Below are 25,738 nucleotides of genomic sequence, written 5' to 3'. Positions count from 1 at the left end.
TTGTCTTCCAGGATGGGTGAGTGGAGCTGCAGCCATTCTCATCTGAGGGGACAAACACACACGCCCTCCCCCACCAAAATCAAGTGAACTTTGTGATTTTTAGCAGCAGTAAATGATCCCATTGGGGGTTATCTGAGCACCAAAACTATGCTGGCTTGGCTGAAGGGTTGAAGTGCAGAGGCCCATGTAAATACGCATTCACACACTCCAGCAGATGCAGCATCAGGCCCCCTCCCCAGCCCCAAACTTCCCACCCACCCGTTTCACCTGCTGCTCAGAAATCACTTTTCCAGCACCTGCATTTAGATGCCCCTCCACGACACAATGAAACAGAGCGAAAGCAAATGTGCAATGTAGAGATCCATATGCTTTATTTACATGCGTCACCACCTCTTTTACAAACTAGATTACAATTTAAAATGGAATACACAAGGCAATATCTACTAACACCAAGTGGAGTAAGCACTGCATCTCTACTTCGTTTGGAAAGGGGCAGGTTTTGCTCCAAAACAAACTTCCTTCAACCTCTGTGTAGTAAGGTAGTATACTCCTCCAGGGCAGCATCTTTTTTTCTTTTTTTTTTAATACAAAATCCTCAGTAAGACTGCAACATGAGAGTATCTGCTTTCAAATGAAAGTACAAGATAGTCCAAATGAAAAGTATAAACTGTTCAGCTCTTCGGTATGTAAAGATGGCCATGCGCAATAAGGCTGTGGATTTAATATTCTTCCAATTTACATGGCTTGAAACAAAAACAGATTAAACAGTTTTACAGATACTGTATACATATTTTTTCCAATCATGCAACTTTTTTAAAAAAAAAAGTTAAACATGTGAAGCCAAATGTACAATCCATTTTTTCCAACCCATAGTAACGAAATGTATCTGGTCCCCCTTCGCATCTGTTGGCAATTCCTAAGGTATATTGTGTACTAGAAACACTTACAGGACACCGATTGCCAAGCAATGACACCATTTTAGAGAAATACATGACCTAAACGGTAACTTTTTCAAGTGGTGGCACAAAAATTTCTGGAGTTAAGCAGTGGTCACCTATCTGATTATTCTCAAAAGAGATTTTTTTTTTACAAGATCATTAAATCAAGACCCAGACCAGTGACTAGGAACTGCATAAATGTCACCCTTTTAGACCTTTTGCCTAGACCAAGCGTCTGAATGATACCTATGTAATTGTTCTGGGCTTTACACGTTTCAGAAGGAAAACTAGGCACAAACATGTTCAAAGACATGGCCTTTGAGGCCAAATTTTCAAAAGGTAGGTTCCCAAGATTAGACATTCAAGTCTGTATTTTGACACCTAAGTAAGTGGCCCTTTGAATTGTGATTTATTTAGCACCTCTGCAGAGGAGGGTGTTTGCTGGGCACCTCAGCAGGCATAGAGGGTGGTCATCTTCCCCTAGGGAGCCTGGGGGAACCTGGCACCTCTCCTTCCTTCGAGAAGTGACAAAGGCAGAGCAGCTTGCCCCCTGCGACCACACTGGAGTCCCCGATGTTCGGTGCCTGACACCAGGCACTTCTGTTTGAAAATTCTGGCCCCAAAAATGAACAACAGAAACCAAGCCAAACCAAAGAGGCTGGCCAAGTCCACTCCTCTTCAGTGAGTGCTGGGATGTTCGCCAAAGCAGGGGGCCAAGGTGTCCCAGCCACGCCAACAGAAATGCTTTCCTTGACATTGCTGGGAGGCAGGTTAAGCCTTTCAGCTGCTAATGCTTGTATTTAAAAAAACAACCACCAAATTCTCTGCCATTGATGGGCTGTCTCTACATCAAGTGTTTTTCCTCCATTTTGTGAACAAAGTGGACCATAGTTTTCTCTCTCATTTCTGCCAGTGGGAGCTCACTCCGTTGAACTCAAGGGGGCTAGGCTTCCGTAGCAGAGCAGAAGTTGCCCCCATTTGGTTTAAGCGAACAGGCCTTCCCTTGCATTTGACAAGAACTGCATCCGTACCAAGAAAAAAATAAAAGACGCATTTTGGTCACCTTGGCCATACCATCAAGTCAGGCCTTACTGGTGCTGTCAGCAACCTGCTTGGTGGTCTTTGGGTGAGCATCCCAGGTCTCATTGGAGGCTCACCCGTGCAGGGGCCAAACACTGTGCCCCGGCATGGGGAGCCACCGAGTGAGCTCTACTGGTGGCTGAAACCACAGGGCAGGGGGGCAAGCCCAGCCGCAGGGCAGCAGCTGCGGAGGAACCTCAGGGAAAGGAGCACCGGAGGGAAGTCCTTTAGCATACACTCACATTTTGGGGTGTACCGGGAAACTGAGAGCTAATGCTACGTGCTCAGAGGAGGCTGGTGATAAAGCTCTCGACCAATTTTGGTAAAAGATGACTGCAACTGGACTCCAATAAGCAAAGCAGCCACTAGCCCAGGTGACCACTGTGCCACATGAGTGTCCTGGGTAGTTGGCTGCTGACAGAGATGGGCAGTGAGCATCAGCTAACTCCAATAAATGTAATAAACTAGTCCCCACGCTGACAAATAGACCACCTCAGTGTAAAAAGAAAAGAGGAGTTTTTTTAAAAGGCGAATGATAAACCCTTGGCTGCTTGGAAGAGTTGATATGCTACAGGGCTACAATAACCACAACTGCACAGAGCCTACACAGTCATAACTGCGGGGAGAAACCAAGAAGTGCATCTTTACGAGAGAAAAGCGTGGGGGCTACGATACAAAAACAAAACTTCCATCACACTAGGAGCTGTTGTTTCACCAATATCACCTCAGGGACCTGGAAAGTAAGGAGCGAGGAAGGGCCCACCAATGCGCGTGCGTGCGTGTGTGTGTGCATGACTGCGCATGTGCGGTGGCAGTGGCGGGAGGGAGTCACTGCATAGGACATGGGTCGGTGGGAACTCATGCACTGAGACTTTGGGTTAAAAGGCTAGTTTGTTTTCCTAACATCCATGCATAATGATCCATTTCTGTACATAATAAAATATATTTATATATTTATATGCATAATGCTCTTATGCAAAGAAAAACAACTTCATATATCGCTTTGGAGAATTATGTATACACTGTCCTATTCAGAACCTCTTCATACCGAGTTCCTATGTACCACTGGTGTATTCCCCTCTTTTTTTGTATCCCTCCCCCCCAAAATACTAATAAAAAGTAATCAAACTTTCCAGATTATAGAGAGGATCTATACAGCACCATACCTTTTATTCATTATTAATTATTATTCATTTTACAAAAGAAAATCTTAGAAGCAAAATATATAAAACTGCCTTGTCTTTCAGTGTCATTTATCCTGTTACAATCTACGCTCATATGAAAAGCCATTTGTATGATACTGTCACCTTGCCATTCCCTCTCCTGCTTCTTCTGCCGCAACAGATTATACATAATGAAAAGGAAAGAATAATCAAGGATATGTCCAAAACAAAAAGAAAAAAGGATTACTGATGCAGTAACGCACCCTGCAATGACCTGTGCCTCAACTCCCAGCACTGCCACTGCAAGTCACCTGCCGATGCCCAGCCCCTACGCTTAGCTTTTCTGCAAAGTGGCATATTTCCCTTAATTTTTGCTTTTTCAAACATCTTTACAGGTGGCTATGTTCAACTTGTCTGGCAGCTCAGCTTACAACTCCTTACCAGCTCGCTGCAGCAGTAGGGGCAGCCCTGCTAACATAAGGCAGGAGGGGAGCCTGCTCGGGCAGGCAGCAAACAGGCTCCTGCCTTGGTGCATGTGCGAGCAATGGCACCTGCTGTCAGTCCGTCCTCACAAGCCAAGAGGCAAACTCACTGGCTTCTTTTGTTTTGGAATCAACCCTGGTTTGATGCCTATGGAAAACAGGGATGTACCATTATATTTAAGGAAGTAATAAGAAAAAACCAAACAAACCAACCCAACAAACCAACAGACCACACACATGACCTCTCTCTGGAATCCAGCCGGTTGATCGGTACGACAAACACTGTATATTCAGAAAACCCTGACGTCTGAGCAGTGTCGGGTTATGATAATTTCCTTGCATGTGTGCAGTACTTCAGATTCCCCAGGGAGAGAAAGCAAAAATGGTCAAAAATCTAGGGAACTCAAACTGGAGGTTGTAGGGGGAAGGGTGGGCAGATGGGGAAAACCTCCAAAAAGAAAAGCCAACTTAAAACATCCCATAAACCATTAATATATTGAAACACCACATACTCATTGACACGTAACTACTGTAAAGGCTACACAGTGTGTTCTCAACAGGATGGTGCTGAACATTGTCTCCACAGCAGGTGCTTGGCCATCCCAGAAAAGGAAGATTTTGCATACTTCAGAATGAGTTCAATTCCAAAAAAAAAAAAAAAAAAAAAAAAAGAGGAAAAAAAAAAAGAAGGAAAAAAAAAGGAGGATCTTCACTCCAGTAAGGGGCCTGTTAACAGTCTGCTTCATTAGGAAAATAACGCAGGGTTCACAAAGGTCGTAAGCTGTAAACAGTATCACTGTCCACTTGCTGACAGCAGATTTGGCAAAGGGTTCTCTCTCTACATCTCGTGTCAGTTTGAGGGCCTGGAGAGGAAGAAGAAAAAGAGGAAAAGACAGTGAGACTGCTGCATGTAGGAGAAAAACACAACAAAAAAAGGCAACCAAGTAAACCTCCAAACCCAACAACAGCTTACACTGACAAGCAATTTTGATTTGTTTGCACCCAGAAGCTTCAAACTTATAGCAAGGAATAAGTTCCACTGTGTCCCTGCCTGGAAATGCTTCTCCCTTGCCAAGGTTTGAGTGTGCTTCTTTTCTGGCTTAGCTGCTCCCAAGCAGGAAAGAAAAAACCCTTTCTCCAAAGAAAAGCAATGGCCAAATCTGATTTACAGAAACCCAGTGCATCGTCTATTTGTTAAGCGTATTTCCAGGTGAAGCATGAAAGGATCCTCCAGCTTTGCTCCATTTTTCACGGTCGCCCTTTCTCAGCATCACCAAAAGGCTGGACAAATCATCCGTCAGTGTTTGACATCAACCACCACCTCTGAAGATGAAGGAGGCTGCTCAAAAGAAGCAGTGAGGAGCCATGAGTTTCAGTTTGGACTTTGGAGTTCTCCAGTTCCCTGCTTGTACGACACACCATCAACAGACACAATCCACCCAGCTTTTAAAACAGGTTTAGGGTCCAGCTCATTCTGTAGCCACGGAACTTCTCCACAGAGGGAAAGACACTGGAAAGATACCTTGGATGAAACATGGAGATGACTACAAAGGGACGTGGTAATAGTTAAAACACTGAAAACAGATTAACATTTCAATGAAGGGGGCCAGGAGGCCAGGTTTTTAAAGGTACTCAGTGGCTTAAAGATACAGGCAGGCACCAAGTATGGTTTTAGAAAGTAGCTATGTTTAAGCATTCCCATGAAATCCTTTCACGTCTCCAGAAAGCCCACTTGGTAGCCATCCGCGTTGCTGGGCATTTAACGTCTGGCTTTGAAATGGCTTCTGAAACCAGGGCTTAGTTCCCCACATCACTTACAACCTGTTGAGGATTTTCCCTGAGATTAGTGTATAGTGATTTTCTTTATACAGTGCAAGAACAAGGGGATGCTTGCTGAAACCAAGAAGCCGTTTGAATTGACTACAGGAATGTCTTTACTCTCAAAAGATCCTGGTACCAGGCACCCTCATGAAAAATGGTGGATTTAGGGGGAATGCGAGATTCATCTGGACCAGCATCTCCTGCAAGGGGGATCACTCAAAGGCTGTCACGAGATGACTCTCCATCACTGCCCCTCTCCTTTCTAAGGTCCCAGGCACTGATCCTATGATAACATTTTATTAAAATGACCTATTCTGATAATGCTAAATGATAGATGGAAATTTAATCATTTTGTCTCGTGGTTATTAGAGCAACAGCGTGACAGCTGCTCCCTGCACCATTAGGGGAGAACTTCATTCAGCACAGCTTAGGGAGCAGACAGATTGCGTGTTTCACCCAAACAAAATTTGGCTTTAGCCTTAATTATGTGGAGGAGTTTGGGATAGACTGTTTTGTGAATAAAGGGATTTCCAACTGGATCAACATATTGATTTCTTCATTTTCAAAGGGCAAATTAATGCTAGCCATTCGTTAATGTGACTGCCTGGCAATGAATCCATTTGTTAAGTGTATCCTGATGGCCGTAACAAGGTCAGCAGAAGACACCCAGACAGGCCTGGTGGCACCCAGTAAAACCTGGCTAGTGGCTTGTATGCAGCTCAAACAAACGCATGTCCTGTTCTCTACTTCTCCTTAAAGCCTTAGCACTGGGGGGGCTGGAAATGGGTGACTTCCCAAGGCGCAATCTCATCTGAAGGCAAGGCTCGGGTCCTGTGCACTGCAGCCCAGCAAGCCAGCTCACTCTCATACAGCTGCCAGTTATGCTGAGCACAGCCTTAACTTCAGCATGTGTGAGAAATCTTGCTGACTTTGAATGGAGCTATCAATTAAAAGTAAACGAGTACAGAAACTCCCAATGAAGTACCAGAATAGTGTTTAAACGTTTAAATTAAAAATGTATGTAAAATATGATACTGTGAAACAAAGTGACAGGAGAAAAAATTGGAGGACGGAGGATGATGATGATGAGCACCATTTGTGGAAGTGGCACTGCACAATATTTTTTCCTGACGACACCCATCCTTCAGACAGTGCCAATGTTTAGGAGACAGATGCATGGCTGAGGTGAAATTTGCTCATAGCAGAACCAAACCACACTCTATTTTCACAGCTCTGTTTACATGGACTTTGCAAATGGATTAAAAAATGAAAAGAAGTAGATCAAAGTCTTAACCTGCCTGCCTTCAAATTACCCCATTAAAGTCTGTAATAGGCCCACACTCTCGCCTTCTGTCTCGCCACAAAAAGCCTCTGTTAACCCTGAGTTAGTGGCCTGCTGCTTCACAGCAATGAAAACTGTATCAGGCAGGGAAGCAAACACTCGTTACATCTCCATTTACCAGTGGTCCTCAACCACAACTCCCCAGTGTTCCTCTCTCCCTGCCCCCAAATATCTCCAGCAGCGTCCTGAGCCACCACGAGGTTTTTTTCCCATTCCTGATGGCTGTGGGAAAACCTCGTCCTTTGGAGTGTCACCCTGAATTTACAGAGGCAGACAGGTTTTCTCCTCTGGTGAGCCAGGATGATGCTGTCCTCTAAGGACAACACACAGCTCTCCAGGTAAAGTACTCCAGACCCCACTTTATCCTTTTTCCTGGTCTTTACCATTGGTTCCTGTTTGGGGGGATAAGAGCAGCAGAACTATAAGCACAGGGAGTAATGAAAAAAATATATAGAACAGAGGTCAAGGAAGGATACAAGAAAGGTGAAGTCTAGCAGGGCTAGCAGGTTAGAGCAGCATTTGCTAACTTGACACAGCAAAGGCATAGAGCCCCTCTTACGTGCAGCATGGTTTCTTTTTTCTAAGGATGGGAGGAAATTCCAATAAGGGCACTACTGGAACATCATCTGCCTGTACTTCTTAAGCCACCACCTGGAAAATTCAGCTCTCCCTTGAAAAGCATCTCTGCCAAACCTGAAGCCCATTTTCAGTCATCAAGGAGTGAAAAGGAAGGAAGAATTTTAGACTTTCTGATGAAGTTTCTTAGACTTCCCTAAGACTTTCTTCTGAAGGAAGTGAAGGCTTTCTTTTGCAGAGCAGTCTTCACAACTACATTCATACCTGGGCTCTGTCATGCAAAACACAAGTATTGAAAGTAGAGGCAATTGCACTATGGCTGTTTTGACCCCCTGGGTACAGAAGACTGGAAAAAGATACATTTGCTGGACATGAGAAGAAGCCATAATACTATATCAAGCTATAGCTTATGCAAGCATATATACATGTGGTTGGTGAGAATAATTACTTTAAACCAGAAAAAAGCATTAAGTGAGGGGTGAGGACCAACTCCTGCCTTGTTATGTCCCACAGACACTTTGAACCCTAGATGCTAAACCTGTTTATCTTATTTGGTGGAAGAGCATAAACCAAAAAGCAAGTATGCCTATATTTTCTAATTCTTCAGCTTGCAAGCAATTATGTGGGAGATGAGATGCCCCTTTCTTCTGTCCTCTTCTCTGCCCTCCCATCCTCTGCCTTGCTACTGACCAGTTACAAATGCTACTCTTGCTTTACTCTGTGGTCAAGCTGTTGCTTGTGATTTCCCTCCAGCAATAGCATTTCCTCACCTGTCTCACTTCATTCCACCACTTAACTGGATGGCCATCTCCCAAGCCCCATATCAGCTCGTACACCATCAGAGCAGCTCTGAAGGATCATCTGCCGCTTGTTGTTTTCTCCCTTTGATTCCCAAAGGTGCCAATTCTGCAGCACTGGAACTTTCTTCAGAATAGAAAGGTGACACATCGATGCTCCCCAGAGCGAAGCACAGATAACCTGCACTGGTGGTAAGTTTATCAGTAAACTAACACAACAATCAGCACACACAGTTTTCTGTTAAAAGTTACCTGCGCCTTTACGTAATTATGGTATGAGAAACCACACTACCAACACACAGCTCCTTTGTATGGCGGCCAACCAAAGATCTTCTGATTTGGATGGAAGGCTTTTTGAGTGGATCACATCTTGAAAAACATCACCACTTAGAAGTCTGTAAAACAAGTGTTCTCCCTGGCACTACTCCATAATAACTCCCCAGGGACAGGAAATCCCCAAAACTACTTTTACTGTCCAGAGACTGGAGATGCAAACCTTTTGAAGGAAACCTGGATCCTTTAGTGACAGATATACATTCGATTTAGTATCTCTGTCCCTTGATTTGTCATTGCTGCCAGCGGTACAGCTTCTAGTCCAAAATGGGGGTAGGCTCAAAACGCAAGGCTTCGTTAGGTGTGAGTACAAGTTAATATTCTGCCCGAGGTTTTCACAGCTCAAGACTGAAGAACACACAGTAGTTGTTCAGAAACAAACAAAGAAGATAACTATTGTGGCCATTGTATAATGTCATAATTGCAGCATGAGAGTTTTGTTCAAACAGAATAAAAATAAGGAATCCCTATGCCATGGCAGGTATGCCACAGTGACACTCTGTAGAGTCTTAGCCTCTGTAGAGGCTTAGCATACGCTGCACCAGGATGGGCTGAGCGGAGAGACAACACTGAGGTCAGGGTGCGAAGCCCAAGGGTAAAAAAGAGCTGGCAACAACGTCTTTTCTTCCTAAGGCCTGAACTTTCAGACACGTTGCAACTTCACTTTTCTCTTTAAATTCTATGCATAAAAACAGATCTTTCCCAGCTCAAAATCGGGGGCAGACAGTGAGGGAGAAGAATGGAAAGAGGAAGAATGCTGGCACAGAACTAAGACTTATGGGAGCTAAAAAGTTGCTGTGCTGGTACTTGCACAGGCACGTTAAGTACAAGTGTCTGTTGCTGCTCTTCCACTTCAAGAAACATCACAAACCACAGCAGACAACCAAGTATTTTGGAAGTAAATGTAACTAAAGACAGCAGGTCATTCTCTCACCCTGTATCAGCTCCCTGGAATGAAAGGCTTGCCGAGAGCTGTAGGGAGGTGCCATGACTATTGATATGTGTGTTATTCTGATATCCCAGTTGCCTACAGAATCATAGAAAAGTCTAGGCTGGAAGGGACTCAGCATCATCTGGTCCAACCTTCAGGTAGGGCCTTAGGTTAGGTTATTCAGGGTTCTGTCAAGCCAGGTCTGGAATACTTCTAGCAAGGGAGAGTCCACCACTCCTCCAGGCAGTTCACTTTACCCTCAAAGATGGGTAAGGTCCCTTCTACCCATTTTACAGATGAAAAGGAGACACCAGAGAGAGAAATTGGTCCACTCATGCTCAAACACTTAAAAGTAGATCAGGTTTTCCTAATGTATCAGGACCTGATACTGAACAACCAAATTCACAGGAAATTCTGCACTTGCTTGCAAGACGAGCAGGTGCATGCAGGCTCCACTACATATGTCACTGTGTTGTTGCCCATACAAGAAGACCATATGTTGCCACACTTGTTTTTACACCTACAGACATGTCAGTGTGCAGCTATGCTGGCTTTCCAGCACAAGTGCTGCTGATACCCACCTGCTGTTCAGAACCATCACATCTGCCTGGCTTCAGTCCTCTGCCCTGGCCAACAGAGAAGAGTTTAGATAAAGGACATCATCTCTCTACAAGGCAATCTTATGGTAAATTTTATCCCCTGTCTTTTGTTCAGGGGCCTGAGGAGTGGGGTGAAAATCCTGCCAGTTATGGGTGACATTGCCATTGAGAGACACCGGCCTGGGTGCTCAACACAGCACCTTTTAGGCAAGATGTTGCTGAACTAGAGGAAGACGGCCAAAAACGCTTGCAAAGTACATCTTCTGTTAGGGGTGAAGTACATTGGCTGGAATAACAGTGCTTTCTTCAGGCACTCAGGAGCACTGGGAAGGAGACCTCTACTGTGGATCAGAAAAGGGGTGCATAACAGCTGCACCTGTGCAAGACCAGAGGAGGATTTTGCTTGCACATTGGAATCTGAAGAATAAGACACGCTTTTTAGAGTAAGAGGTACCTGCATGGCTGGAAACATCCTGAATTATGGATTTATAGTGCTATGGAAACATACTATGTACTCTTCATACTGAATGTCCTCGCAGAGAGTTTCTTTTTCTCTGCCAGGTAGCAAGACTATTTTAAAAACATCCTCTCTCCTATGGAGTCTTCTCATTTTCCTCTGCAGTAAGTTGAAAATGACAGGCCAGTAATGCTCACACAGGTCACACAAAAGGATTTCCACCATGTTGATATAAGGCAGGACATTCTCTATCATGACTTACAAATAGTATAAAGACAAGAAAGAGGGAAGGTCCTTCCTCAAAACCAGATTTTCTCTACATTTGTATGAAATAAATTACCAGTGAAAGCCAGGAGAAGCAGTTCGCAAAAGCAGGCAGTACAAGGGAAAACAATGGGCAAGATATTCAGCTCAGCTGTAAAAGTGCATAAATGCAAGCCATTCTCCACGGCAACATCTGGGAAAAGTGGCTTTTTTTTCCTGGAGTAACTGCAGACAACCGCAGCTACACAACAGCCTCCGTTAGCTGAGCCACGTCTCCGTCCCATTACTGCTCAGCAGACGTCCGCTTCGCCAGACTCCAACTGCCACCCTGTGTGGTAATCTGAGTGGAAAAGCTGATTAAATAGCCCCCGTAGACTGGACCAGAGCGGAGCGTTCCTACCACCCAGCTGCAGGTACTTGATTTAATGGGGTCAGTGTCCCCACGCACCCTGTGGGACTTGATCAGGGGCAGTGTTGGTGGGAGCATCCTCCTGGAGACCAGCAGCACTGGGAGGCTGGGATGGGGTTGCATGAGCATCCTTCCTTCATCCTCCCTCCCCAGGCCAGGAAAGAAAGGCCAGCTATTTACGTACAGTACTACTCAAATATGTGCACTCCTGCTGGCCTACGCTAGATCTGTGCTCTTTGGCTGTCATCAACACAAGACTTAAAGCCCTCTGGCTGTCAGTTCATCACCTTGGCTGAGTGCTGCATTGCTATGAAAAAAGATCTCGACCTTTCCTCAGCTGCATGACGTTATGTTCCTAAAAATGATCTCTTATTACGTACTTCTTCAAGAAAATATGTTTTTAGGGGGGCTATTTAAAAGCATGGCTCAAAAGAAGGAAAGAAAAAATTAACACCTGTAACTATCCCAGCTATCAAGCAACAGCATGTCTGGGGACCAACACTGATCTGCAGCTCTAAACAATCATTATGGCTCATTCACATGAAAAAGACGATTTGTGAAGACTCATTCTGTAATAAAACCTGTGTTCTGCCGATCTCGGGGAGGAAAGCACTGGGGAGACCAGTTGATGCGGGCTGTTCTAAAAATATCAGTTTGTGCTGTCATCTGGTGAGAGTATGTCATCCTGTAATCTTGGCATCTGCAGGGACAGCAAGTTTCTGCCTAATTATTGCTGCTGAATCACATGACAAAGCATGAGGTACTAAAAAATATATCTATAGAAAACACTAACAGAAGAACACCCAAACCACAGGATCAGACCACTGTCCTGGCTTCAGCTGCTCACAACACAAGCCTGCGGAGGCAATCCTGATTTTTTCAGATCTTTCTCCTTGGTTCATAAAACCCCAAAACATAAACCCAGATTAAAAAAACACCAAAACCAAAAAGCCCTACTCCCAGAAAGAGTGAGTGATTCATCATGTTTGTGTGTCAGCTCCTGCTGCCGTCACACAGCAAAAGCCACAGCATCGCTGCAAGCACAGGGCTGGCTCCTGCATGCGAGGGGCTTCGAGGGGCACTGCGGGCAGTGGGACTGCACGGGGGGCAGCCCCAGTGGGGTTTGCCTGGCTTTCCCCTTTCCTCCTCCCCAGCGGCCACGAGCAGTGAGTTTGCTCCCATGCTGCTTGTGTGTGCCCGGGGAGCGAGGAGCCTGCTTGGGGCAGGCCCTCCTTGGAGTTAATGAGATCCCTGTTCCCAGCGAAATATGTTTTCTACATAGATATTTTTGTTCAAAGACTAAACTTGGCGTGTGTGATGTTCAGCTAGTCACAAAACCACCTTTCAAAACTTGGGCTGGCTGAAACAACATTTAAATGTTAGAAGCGTGCCACCGCCTTAACCACTAACCTGTTAGAAATGGAGAAGATTTTGCTGCTCCTGAATTTCCTTTAGATTTTTTAAAGGCAGCCAGGCCCATCTTGGCTCCGGGTAAGAAACCTGCCAGCTCTACCCCTAAGACCTCATTTTTGAAAATAAGAGAGCAGGAAGCGTGGCTATGGTCCTGAGGCTGTCAGCATCCTCAGGCAAGATGTCCACCGATTCTGGTTTCCATATTTCACCTTTAATAAGCAGAAAACAAGCTTTCTGGTGCAGAATAAAAATAACCTTCCTCGTGGCATATTGTCCAGAGGTATCTGATTCAGAACTCTGTCCAAATGGGAGATCTTTTCACTGTCTACTTCAACTTTGAAGATGGTGCTGTAGTGAATAGTAAGTCATCCTCAGACCTATGCTTTTGTCTTTGGTATGAATTTTACCCAGAAACAGGTTGAACACCAATTAACAAATCGGCAAGTAGCCCAAACTGATATGGACCGATGAAATACCAACAGGCACTTTGTTACGTTTCCTAGGATCTTGCTTTATCAGAGATGTTAATCATCCAATTGTGCGAACATTACATGACGTTGCTATTAGTAGCTTGTGCACTCTACTGCTACAGTAAGATGACGTGGGACCTAGATGATGCTAGGACAAAATGAGTGACTTTAACTGATCTGTGCAGTATTTAACTTGTAATTTTTGAACAAGTCAATGTGACTCCAGCACAGTTCTGTTGCAGAGCCCAGAGGCATCCTGCTAAATGGCACACTGAAATCTCCCTACAGAAGATGCAGCTAGATGAGTTTTTCAGACAGTGAAACCAGCTCAGGAAGTTCCTGCCCTGCTTGCACTAAGCCATCCTCCACCCCCTGCCCAAGCCCTGCCAGCACTGCTGCCTGCGTGGCACCATTGTAAACTGAAACAATCGAGGTAAAAACAACTTTTTGGATGGGTTTTGATGCCAGAGGAAATGTTTGCCCAAGCAGTAGCTGATCACCAGCTCCTGACCTTCCCAGCAACGGTAAACGTCCGAAAGAGTCTCCCCTGCCAGTCTGTTTGGGACACTCTTTGGCGAATGCCAAGTCCCTTGGGACTTGCTGGCTGGGAAAGGACAATGGAGCAAAGTGCACAGTTGTGGGAACCGCAGGCTGAGAGAGGACCCATTAATTTCAAAATAAAAGGTATTCTAGAGACAGGCGAAGGAATAGTGACATCTTTATTTATTGATAAACAAGCTGAAAAACCAAGGTGATGATTATTTCAGTGGGTGGAGGGCATATCCAGTGCTCTTGGGAAGCAGGCAGAGACAGAGGAACAGAGGCCCCAGCCAGCTTAAGTGGGGAAAATTATGGCTGAGTGAATAAAGCAAGAGAAAAGCATATTGATTTTCTCCTTTTTTTCTTGTAAGAAAACAAAAAAACACAAAACAAACCCAAATTCGTTTATATGCCTTAATTATGGCCCTCTGAAAGGCTGGGCATGGCCAGCCTCAGGGTCACAGGGCCAGTGCAGTGGGACTGGGCAAGGCTCTCTCCAGGGACTGTGCACAGGCTTACGTGCAGCAAACGTGCACAGCCACTAAACCCGCAATGGTGGCGTCTCCTGCATGGGTTTTTTCACTTCCCCTATGAAGAAACTGTAGTTGATTTTCTTCCAAAGTAAACCCCCCTCTATAACTAGAGTATGTATAAACTAAATACCTATGTATTTGGCTTCTTTCTTTTCTTCCTGAAACCTGACTCCAAGGTCTCTCTTATTTTTCATAGAAAACACAGCACTCACTATTCCCAGGTATGCCAATAACCCATTGTAGCTGCTTCGGCCTGCCTGCAAAATGCACCTGGCCACCCTCGTGAAACGGATTTAGCGTGAGCAAGCGCCACGTTGCTCTGCTGAAAGAGTTCCCCAGTCTTCAAGCCTGTAAAGATTCATTACTGGGATCACAAACACTGCAGAGAAAAGATTTTAATTCAGGGGTCCCTACCGCTACAGCGAAGTGGAGAAGTAACCAAGAAAACAAATTCAGAATGACTGTATCTGATGTCATGCAAGACACCCCTATCAAAATATGAGAGGCTCGTAGGGAGGCAAACTCTCAAATAGCACTGCTTAACAGCTGAGGAAGGGTGCATGATGAACCAGCTCAGCAGAAATCATCTGCTCTTGCACCTGATACCGGAGGCACCCTGCAACAGCCGGTCCACTTGTCAGAGAGAGAGAGAAAGAGGCTTCCACAGATGACTGGACAGTAATCCGCCGAGGAGAGCTGTCTCATTAATAAATCTGTCCTCTGCAATGAGACTCCACTCACACAGATGTGTCAGTTCCTTTATTCGGAGGGAGCAGCCTGAAAGAGATCACAGCAGCTACAATTTCTGTGAATGGCTCAGGCTGGGGTGAAGAGGCAGCAGCAAGCACTGGTGAGGAGATGGCGTGGTGTGCCTCCTCGGCGCTGCCTAGGCAGGTCCCCCTGCCGGTATCTTCTACCTATACACAGCAAATGAAGATACAAAAGCAGGAGGCTGCCCTATTTCCCTGTGTCAAGCAAAGCTGTCAATAACATCTGTTTTTTAGGCCCCATTTGGTGGATTGTACTGTTGGATGTTTCACAGCAATAAAGTTTTTATGGCCTTTTTTTTTGACCTCACACATAAAGGGTTTCTAGATCCAAACAGCTCATGCACCTGCAGAGAACTGATCGGCAAATGTGACCGTCTGCAAGTTTTTGCTTCCTGGTCCATGAGTAATTTCTTTTTTTCTTCCCCATCCCTTTCTTAATTATCCAGCACTCGAACTGAAAGAAAACCAGAATTCAGCAATTCAGCTGTGGCACTGGCCTTGCCAAGTTGCTGTCCCATGCAGGGTCAGCAGGACATGGTGTCCTCTAGAGGCCACCTCCACGGCTTATCTCCTGGCCGTGTACTGCAGCACCCTCACTTTGAGCCAGTAGATGTGAAAGAACCAGAGGAAATCTACCCACTGACAGAAAAAGGACTGTGCAAACCAGCCACTCCACTGAAGCGAGGCAGCTTTGCAGAACAACTGAGAGGAGGACTCCTCTGCAGTCTTGTTCTCCCCCACAGACAGTAGATCACAGCACATGTCTCCTGTGGTACTCCATACACACAGGAAGACATTCAGGGGATTCACCACTGCTGCTCACCTACTGCAAAGCTTCCCCTTGAACATCTGACTGCGAAACAGAGAATGAAAAGCCAATTAAAGATGAAAGGGGCAAATTATGCACCGTGAAGTCAAACGACACCGACTCCTTTCCATCCTTCATCCAGAAAATAAGGAAGTTGGAAGTAAGCTGCAAACTGAATGCCTCGTTTAACCTCACCACTGGGATACTCTGTTAAGTACTATTCTGAAGCTAACAGATCACTTCCAATACTTCGTAGCTACCTTTTTATCCTACTATATTTCGAAATCTACTCCCTTATAAATAAACAAAGGAGAAAGGGCACTTTGTGTGGCACCTACCCTATGAGTCAGTGAATATGTACGTGTGAGCAGACAGAGGTATGGGCAGGAGCCTGCAAATCACAAAAGGATGACAGAAACAATGTTTACAAGTTCAGATGCCCCCAGCTGTGGAAAAGAAGCAATGGAAAAAAACACATCAATCTGGAAAAAAATTAATCTGAAGAGGCTAATGTTTGAAAAGCACCTGTGTCAGAACCCAAACCTATGGATATTCTCTTGGTGGAGTCCAAAAGAAAATTATACCCACCCCAGCCCTGGGCAGGGACCAACAATTTTTGCGTGTTTAAAACATTAAACCCAGGACATTCCTGGGACCAGGATCCCACCTTTGCTATTTCAATATATAAGTCCTCCATTTGCTATACCCTTTTTCACCAAGAATTACAATGTAAAAAAAACCTGAACAACTTCACTAGTGTTGCTGTACCACAGCAGCAATACAACTCTAGTACAGACCAGATCTGTCCCACACACCTGATCCTCAGTGCCTGCACTGATCTTGCAAAGATGCTCTTACCCCTCCCTGGCAGTACTATCGCTCCATTGACTGCGAAGCCCCTTGCCCTGTCCCTGTGTAACACAGCTTGGCTACGTGCAGCATCAGCTGCAGAGAAGAATCCATCTGTTGCGACTTCAAAGAAGGCAAGTTGGAGCTCCGTGTTTCCTAAAACCCACAAATATTCCACCTTGGTTTGCCTGATTTGTCATTAACATTTCTCATGCTTAAATTAAGAAGGACGCATAGCATCAGATGCATGCTGACGGTGCTGCAGCCGAACAGCTTTTATAGCTTAGCCTCGTTTCCCTCCACACCTCCAAATGTTTCTTGGTTGTGCCTGTTGCATACCAACACATAGCAAGCCATCGCAAGCCAAATTAATATTATTAGTGTGCACTAACTATTAAGTGTTTGGTGCAAACTCCAATAAAACTAAGGAACCAAGTATTTTACCACATCTACGGGGCACTGACCTGTTTGCCCATTTTCCCTGTTCTCAAAGATCCTTCAGCCTGGTACCCAACTCTGTGATGAAGCCTGTTTAGCACCAGTGAAGTTCCCCACATTCAGACTGACAACGTTCTGAGCTGAGATGAGGGAATCAAAGTTAAAATCCAGCCCATCTGCATCCATGAGTTCACTGCGGATAATGGACTCCATGTCACACTCCAAGCTCCCATTGAAAATATCCAGATCCAAGTCACTTGGGAATTTCTCGTGTCCCATGACCGGGAGGTTCACACTAGAGGAGTACAAAGGGGAGCCTGAGAGCGGGTCAGAAAGTGTTTGCATAGACTGATTGACAGGTGACTGCTGATGTTTGGTGGATCCCAAGCTGTTCGAGTCACTCAAGCCTATGTTACTGATGGAATTGGACAAGGCACGGCTGCCACTAAGAGAGGAGTTGTGGGACTGGTGCTGGTGATGAGGCAGGCTCTGATTGACCAGACTGCTCTGGTTGGACTGCGCGGCAAATGACATCATGGGGTCGTTGCGGAGCATTATGTTCCTGCGGGAATTCTGAGCGGACACAGCTGTGCTGGCTTGGGACATGAGTGGGTCAGACTGTGTCATCATGACATCGCTGTGACTAAGTGCATCAGAGGCAAGCAGATCCTGCAGCGTCTGGTTGTTGTAATGAGAAATGGAAGAGAAGGTGGCTTGCTTGTTCTCCTGAATGGTCTGCATGGGCGACTGGCGGAGGGAGTTCAGGGACGATGGCCCAAACACGGCGTTGTTGAAACTACTTGACGGGGAGCCCAGCCCTGAACCTTTGGAACCATACGGAAAACTGGAGCTTCTCTGCATTATCCCTCCTGTGGGCGACTGCTGGGAGGGAGGGAGTGTTATATTGTCCAAGAGATCATCCATGAGGTTATCTGTCAGTCCATCATTCAAATTCATTGTCCCAGCCATATCAGTCAACCTAGGCAATTCCACAGTACACGGTTTGTTTACCGATGGGGACAAGCTCGATGGACTACTGTACAGCATGGGAGAAAGAGGAGCGTCATCATCTTGAACATCATCTAGTTCAGTGCTTGCCAAAATAGGTGACAAGCGGCCACTGATTGTACTGGCGTTTGAATTTGTACGGGAGCGAAAATCTGTCCACGCATCCAGCTCGTCGCTGCTGCGGGAGGTGGGACTCCCTGGCCACTTGGAGAGCTGAGAAGGGCTGTCCTCGCTCGTCTCCTGGGCAGTCTGCAGGGCTGCCTTTTTCTTAGCAGCCCGACCTCTGCTCTTCGTGTACTTGTTGCTGTTGTCCATCGACACAGCACGTCTCCGGGGCGCCTTGCCACCTTTTCCACCATCTGGATTGATCATCCACCAAGAGCTTTTCCCAGTGCCTTCATTCTGCACCCTGACGAATCGGCTGTGGAGTGACAAGTTGTGCCGGATCGAATTCTGCAGGAAAGGAACAAAACAAAACATCAAGACCAGCACCCCTCTTCTTTTGCTACCCAAATCTCAAATCACAGAACCAACATCATGTAAAAACAGCAACATGAATAAAAGCGTTGGGCCCTCCTGGACATCAACACAGGTTTCTTGGGTAGTGGATACGGGAGGGCTGGAGCATGACTGCAGTGTGGCAGCACGCTGTTGTAAAGCAAGCCCCGTGCTTGCACTAACTGTGCATTCCTGGTGCCCACCTTTATACCCCCAGAAGCTGCATTCTAAGCAAAGGAGTGTGACAAAGCTCCATTCCTGCTAGCAAGGAGCTAGGCATTTCTCCCTTAGTTTTGACTAGGGACAAACCTCTATATTATCAGCAATCTTGCCATCAGTTCCTTGAAATAAAAACTGCAAAGACACTGCAAAAATCTGACTGGAGGGGTAGGCACACTCATCACAGCCTCTGCAAATGTCTTTTTAATTCTTCATGGCCATGTGTGCTGTGTCTTTGTTATAATAATTATTGAGAAAACGGCAAGTGCTGTTGCTCCTCTCCCACAGGCACTCTGTGCATGACTAAGCTGTACTTTCTCTCTTGATTAGAGGCACCAGAATTACGCCTGTACTGCAGTTGCCGACCAGCTGTCCCCTCACTATAGTATCCTCACAGTCTTCAAAACATGATGTGACACAGTACACCATGATACCTCTGCCCCGTAAGCTGCTAGACACAGCTGTATAAAGTTGCTGTACACAGTTGGATACCCCATGCTGTACAAGATGCTACGAAATACAGTACTTTCAGGGGAGCCCATGCACAGTCTGCTCTTGCATATTACCCACTTGCACTAGTCAGCAACATCTACTGTCCAAAACCCATGTTGACTCAAACTGATGAGAATCACCCCAGAATGAGAAAGAGGCAGAGAAAATCAGTCCACGGCAGCCCCAGTGAAATGACTCCAGAATTAAACGGAAATAACTGATATGAAAATCCCACTCCACTCATCCTGCTGACCTTGGGCTTAAAACATGGCTCAAAGAAAGGACAGGCAAGTAGCATTTGTTGGTGAGAATGCTTCCACATTTGGGTGTGGTTTTTTTTTCCCATGTGCAAGACGAAAGATTTTTGGAGCTATCCCATACTCCTTCGACAAAACAGTTGTGCTACTTCTCCAGATTAAAGATGATCAAGTTTAAAAGTTGCACAAGTTCTTTCTTCTTAGTTTTGGCCAATTACCAATATCTATAAAGAGGATAAAATCACGTTTGTTCTACCAGTGTGCTTTAAAAACACAGAGCCAACAGAATCATAGCATTATCAAACCATCCAGGATAAGAGTCCTTCATTTACAAAACACTGAAGACATTCCAGATTTAAATGGACAAAGAATGAATCAATGAACGGATCATTCACAAGCATCTTGACATTTGCATCCTTAGGATAAATGGATGTTTGACATAAGCGAACTAGAGACACATTAGATGTATAAAGAAATACAGCCTAGCTTTCTTTAAACAATTCTTTTCAGTATAAAATGGCTTTTTTCCCCCTGTTAAGTGTTGTGGTTTTTGTCAGATTGTGAAATGGAAAACACGCCTAAAGTTCTTCTCGCACGCAGACAGCAGACACGGTTGCGATTATCACTTCATGAAAAAAGAAATCCTGTGGACCACGGTTCAAATGGCAACTGTTATGTTTTAAACAATTTGCACAAAACAGCAGACCAGACTTCGCAGACACACTCAAGAGAAGTTTGGGTGGGTATCTCAGCTATAAACTTGTCCATTGCTAAGGGACTACCATGCCATTATAATATGGTGGATCGAGCGGCAGCATAATAGTTGTTCAGTCAAGGAAGGAAAGAGCTTTTTATTATTTAACCAATGACATTTTAACTATATTTTGAGTCTGGCAACAGCCTGTTTCTAACTTCTGATAAGTAGGCGCCACTGCTTTCTTCCTCAGGTTTCTCCCAACTGGCTGGAGAATGGCCATTTTTTTGAAAAATAACCTTTTCTGATATTCCAGCTTGTACTGCATCAGTGCAGGTAGCTCTCATGTTCATATCCTGTGACTTTTATGGACAACCACTTGTGAGAACATCTGCATGGGGATCTCTCCTCCCAAAGAGCTGGTGGCAGGATGAGACCACCACACCAAGTCAGGCTGTAAGAGCCATAGAAACCATGCTGTTCCTCGCCTAAAAATGCTGGCTGTAAGAATACAGAGCACCATGACTCTTGCTAATGAAAAAAAATCCTAGAAAACACAGAAAAGAAATATCTGAGGTGGCATACACAGCGTACTATACAGCTTCAGGTATAAAAACAGCCAGCCGAAGTGCCAGCAGCTAACAGTTTCCAACCTATGGTATTCTCATAAAATGGCTTATTTCTGCTAGTGGTAGCCGTAGTACGAAACTTTTTGGCCTAAAACCACGAAAATCCTAAATGGTAAAATTGTGAGACTGAGGCACCTTTCAGGGTGAGGGCTCCTGCATGAGTGGATATGTGTGTGCACATGTGTAATTTTCCTCTTACCGTACCTTTTTTCTCAGTGTTGGTATTATGCAAATAATAAAAGAATGTAATAATACTTTTGCACTGAAAATTGGTGCTTGTAAAAAAATCCAAGCAGTTTTTTTTCCTTTACATTACACAATATGCCACTTACACTCTAGCTTCTATTTTTCTTCATTTTTCTTCTGTAGGAAGATTGTTTTCTTAAGCATAATTATGGCCAATTTATTTTTGTGTACCCCATCTCCACCCTCTGTTCAAACACCGCCTTAAAACCCACTTCTTTCACGTAACCTCCCCCGCTAACCTCTTCAGCAACAGCATCGGAGTTTCTTGGTTTCTCCTTGTGTTGGATGCTGTGCCAAATCAAATTAGGGCTGGATCCTATTATCCTTTCGCATGCAAGTTTTGTTACAGAAGTCACCAGGATTGACAACTCACATCAGTAAAGGCTGTGGCGCTGTGCTACCAGGCTGCAATGTGGATAGAAATAATGGTATTTTCTACCTGGTTTCTGAGCTGGCAGAGAATATTCCCATCTGCTCAAAATATAGGAAAATACCATGGGGCAATCTTTGCTCACAACCACGTGCATTAGTAATACGTGACCATGTGACAAACCGCAAAGGAGGTGGGGAAGCAAAGAAAATACATTCTATCATTCGAACCCACTGCTGATCAAATTAATGGGGATTTGCCTTTGACTTATGTGGGAGAAGGGTTAGGCCACGATAATGGAAACAACACATTTTTCCATGCCAAAATGCAATGACAAACTTTAAAAGATTTATAAAGTAACTTCCATCAATCTGTCCTGGAGACCATACGTAGATGGGGCAGATGCTAGCCAGGCTGCAGACACCTTGGAAGGAGCTCAGATACCACCAATGGGTACAACATACGGACTGTACAAGAGCAGAGTAGAAAAGAAATAAGATGAGCTCCTCCCTTTATTAGTGTTACTATTTATACCGGACTTGAAGAATGCTGTGCGCTCTGCTAAGAGCCAGAAGGCTGAGGTTCCTGCAGATAAGATCAAGAGCATCCTGCATTGCATTGAGCCCAGCCCAGCTGGGTCCCAGTCCCCCAGGGAAGTGGTCCTGCGAAGAAGAATGACCAGCCCTGGAGATGAGGAAGACCCAGGGCAGAGGAACACACAAGGCACGTGAGATTTGGTGTGAGCAGAGGGTAGTATAGTGCCACAGGCAAGCAGGGTAGCAAGGTGCTACCCTACCTTGGCTTAGGCTGATGGCATCAGGAGTAGGGGTGCAGCTGGGTGCCTGCTAGTAGCCAGGGCAGCAACACATGGGGTGACAGCACTTTCCCCAAACACAGGGCCATGCTCTCAGCTTTTATAAATGTCGATCCACTGCACCACATTTTGTTCAGTTCATACTCCTTGAGGGAACCAGCCACACTTTTCTTGAAAAAAAAAAAAAAAAAAAAAAAGAAATTAGCTACCATGTCCTAATTCCATGTGTCTCTTGATATTTTGATAAGACTGTAAATGGGTAAGCTCCCAGAGAGGACGCTTAATCATTTCCAGAGTGCTATATACCTGATTTGGTATGAACAACTGAATGAGTCTCCCAGAAAGGCCGGACTGCGCGTGATTTCAATACTCCGTTCTGGTCAGGCAACAGCAGCAAATGCTCAAGCCTTTAAACAGCGAAAATCCCCCTCCCTGTGTCTGTTTCGGCCTCTTCCAACCCATGTTTACCTTGTGGAGCCTGTCCATTAACTCAGACACCAGCTGCAAGTACTTCCACTGCAGTACAGAGTCTTTTTTGTCTGGAAGCAACATGTGGTATCAATTTATCATCCTCAACAACGCAACAAGGAATCCACTCACTTTAAAAATAAAAAGAGAGTTGTGTAACTTAACTCTTAAAAGCCCCCGCTTTAAAAGAAAAAAAAAGAAAAAAGCCTAAAGATTAGCAAGATGAGGTGCAGCTGGTGGCTGCCGAGTCCAAGTTACACACTGGTCTGTTTTTATTTCAATGTTTTGTAGTGAGTGGCTAATTCGTTATTTCAGATACAGGCTCCTAAACTGTAAAGTTATGGCTACGAATCAAAAGCAGTTGTTTATTTTAACAACTGGGATACTAGGACATGATGGGAGAAAAACAAACGCTATCTGCAGACCCATAAATGCTCCTAGTGCTCACTTGGGAGAATTATGCTTTATTTTATACTGTATTAACATATTTAATGTTCTAACTTCACTATATGAAGCTGTCTGGTAGCCACACAGGAGGGAAAGGCATCAGATCTAATGCCACTGAAAAGAAGCCATGAAAATAACTCCAGCTTATCAGCCTCCAGCTGACTTGGGGGAACTCTGCTTCTCCATGGCCCTGCTTGCAAACTTGAATTTCAATTTCCAGCCTGTTTCACCTTACTCAAAACGTAGCACGAATCTCCCTTGGAATGAACACCCCTACAGAGGGCCTCCACCAAAAATAATAACAATAAAAAAAGAAACAAACTACTTTCTTTGCATTCAATTGTCCACACGTTTTACCCATCCATCCAGACCAGTGTCTGTGCCTTCTCATGAAGTAACTCAAAATTTGCTTCCACTACGAGTTTTACGTTTTGTTTGCTTTAAAGTCCCCAATGATATTCAATTTCAAGTAAACAAGAAAACAGATACAGTGACTCCAAAATCACAAAAAATTAAAGTTGCCACTTGGGTGCATGTATGTAGGAATTTCTGGTGAAAGGGATTTGCAAGTCTAGGCAAGGAGACCTTTAGGAAATACCAATCTGTGGTTCCATATAGTCATTTTCTGCCTCACTCTGTAAGGCTGCAGTGCTGCACTTCTCAAGGAACTTAGAAATCCCCAACCCAAAGAGGTCTCAGAATTTCTTCCTCTCTCCCATGAGCTTTTGCAAACCAGAAACATGTATATCATTCAATAAAGTAGTGAGGGCGCCCTGGAGATGCAGAAAAAGCAAGAATTAAAATATGTAAGGGAAGTCCTCCCACAATACCTCTCCAGCCATGTTGTACCAATATACAATTTTTTGCATATAAAACCAAGTATTATGTATTCTGGATTGTTATATTTCCCCTAAATTCTGGAAGTTGCAGGAGAAAAAAAAACATTAAGCAAATTATACACAGGAAGAGAAATCTTTCCTGACATTTCCAAATGTTTTCAATGCTTGATGCTTGGTATTATCTGCAAGTTCCTAAGGCAGCTCCCACAAATCCCACCAGCTGTTCAGCAGAAGCAGGCGGCAGGAGTGCGCCAGGGTCCCACATGGGACATCCAGCAGCCCTTTGCACCTGGCTAGCCAAAGCCACCATCCTCACAGCCCTGCAAAGGATAAGTGGGATGACACAGGCTCAGCCCTGCCACCCGAGCATGCCCTCCTGCAGGAAAAAGGATTAAAAAACCCCACAGATTTTGGGGGAAAAAGTCAGCTCAGGATCTGAAGGGTGGCTCTGTGGATTCCCCTCCTCATCCTCTCTTCAAAGGAGTATTTCTGACCTTGGTGGTAGGGGAATGGCTAGAAAAGGCCCCTGCTGTAATTAGCTCTCTGCCTGCGCCTCCGCCTGTCGTCCCCCACCCCTAGGAAGAGCACAAAGCCTTGAGGGATATTAAAGCTCCCTGGGAGAACATTAAGTCTGGCGAAGATTTATCCTCCAAAATGTGCTGGCTCAGATAGAAGAGCAGTACGCGGATCTGCCTCCGTCCTGCACGCAGGGCGCTGCGCCGTGCCAAATCATGACAGGAGAAGGTGATTAGCGCAGGGAAAACAAACCCTCCCTAACGACGGGCGCCTCGCTCCCCCCACCCCAGCTGCTCCTTGCCACAAGGGCAGGCAGCAAGCGACATGTCAGCCAAGGAGGTTCATACCCTCCCTTTTGAAAAGAAAAGTATCTCAATGCGTGGGGCTAAGGGAACCAAGTCACAACTTAATCAAAAGTTTTTCCTGGAAAAAAAATTAAAAAATAATTCTAACTAAAACAACTGCTGCCTCACTCTTTGCAAACAGTGATACTGCAAATCACTACACTGATGTAAATAAAACTTAGCTGAAAATACACACTGCCTGGAAATTGTCTCAGAGCATCACGCTTCCAGTTAGCAGAAAAATCTCCAGTTATTTTACAGACATCCTCTGACCACAGGAGGACTCTAATAAATAACATTTGTTTTGCTGTGAGTAGAGCATGCCTGTTGCCATTTATTTTCTTCCACTGGGTGCTGGGAGAAAGGAAGGAAAGAGCAAGGAAAATGCTGATATTTTAACTAATGCAGCTGTGGAGCAAGAACAAGGTTGGGTTCTCCAGCAACTCCTCCTGGTCAGGAGCCACACACCCCAGCGCCTTTTGCTATAGGAAGCCCCGTAAGGAGTGCTTGCCTCTGCTATGCTGCCACTGTTCCGTGTGAAAACAGGATCTGGGAATCAGGAGACAGGCACCATCACTGGGAGGTTGCTAAAGGCACCTTGTCAAGAGCCACCTTTTCCGCTCCCTTCCACACACTTTGTATCACAGCTGCCCAAAATTCAAGAACACAATTAATTTCAATCAAAGGATTTAACTTAATTAAGAGTAGGAATTTACTTGAAGGCATTGATCTTGCAAGGTGCTGAATTCGTGAGAATCCCAAGGCACGTAAGCACAGGCTTGACTGGGACATGAATGCAGTCAGCCAGAGAATGGAAGATGTTGCCACTTACTGAACTCAAGCACAAGGAGTTGCATACAAAAAAGCTGCAATGGACACATGTG

General features: G+C 45.1%; 1 protein-coding gene across 4 annotated transcripts in view; it reads right to left on the bottom strand.

Moving 5' to 3' along the window:
* Positions 1-347: 347 nt before the first annotated feature.
* FOXO3 (forkhead box O3) overlaps positions 348-25,738 on the bottom strand; it is a 96,084-nt gene continuing 70,693 nt past the window's right edge. Inside the window, exons 2-4 of one of the 4 annotated variants that reach the window (XR_012659623.1) lie at positions 17,040-18,474; positions 8,173-8,385; positions 348-4,526 (exon numbers count right to left, since the gene is read on the bottom strand). Coding sequence is in view for 2 of the 4 variants with exons in the window: in XM_075087425.1 (XP_074943526.1) it covers positions 17,074-18,474 (1,401 nt within the window). In the remaining 2 variants the exon portion in view is untranslated. Of the gene's footprint in view, positions 4,527-8,172; positions 8,386-13,776; positions 14,926-17,039; positions 18,475-25,738 lie in introns of those variants that run through there. The other 3 variants (XR_012659624.1, XM_075087425.1, XM_075087426.1) reach the window with 3 other exon arrangements.

Source organism: Phalacrocorax aristotelis, chromosome 3 (assembly GCF_949628215.1).
Source record: "Phalacrocorax aristotelis chromosome 3, bGulAri2.1, whole genome shotgun sequence".
In the NCBI taxonomy this organism is placed as follows: Eukaryota; Metazoa; Chordata; class Aves; order Suliformes; family Phalacrocoracidae; genus Phalacrocorax; species Phalacrocorax aristotelis.
This window is presented reverse-complemented; position numbering and strand designations above follow the sequence as displayed.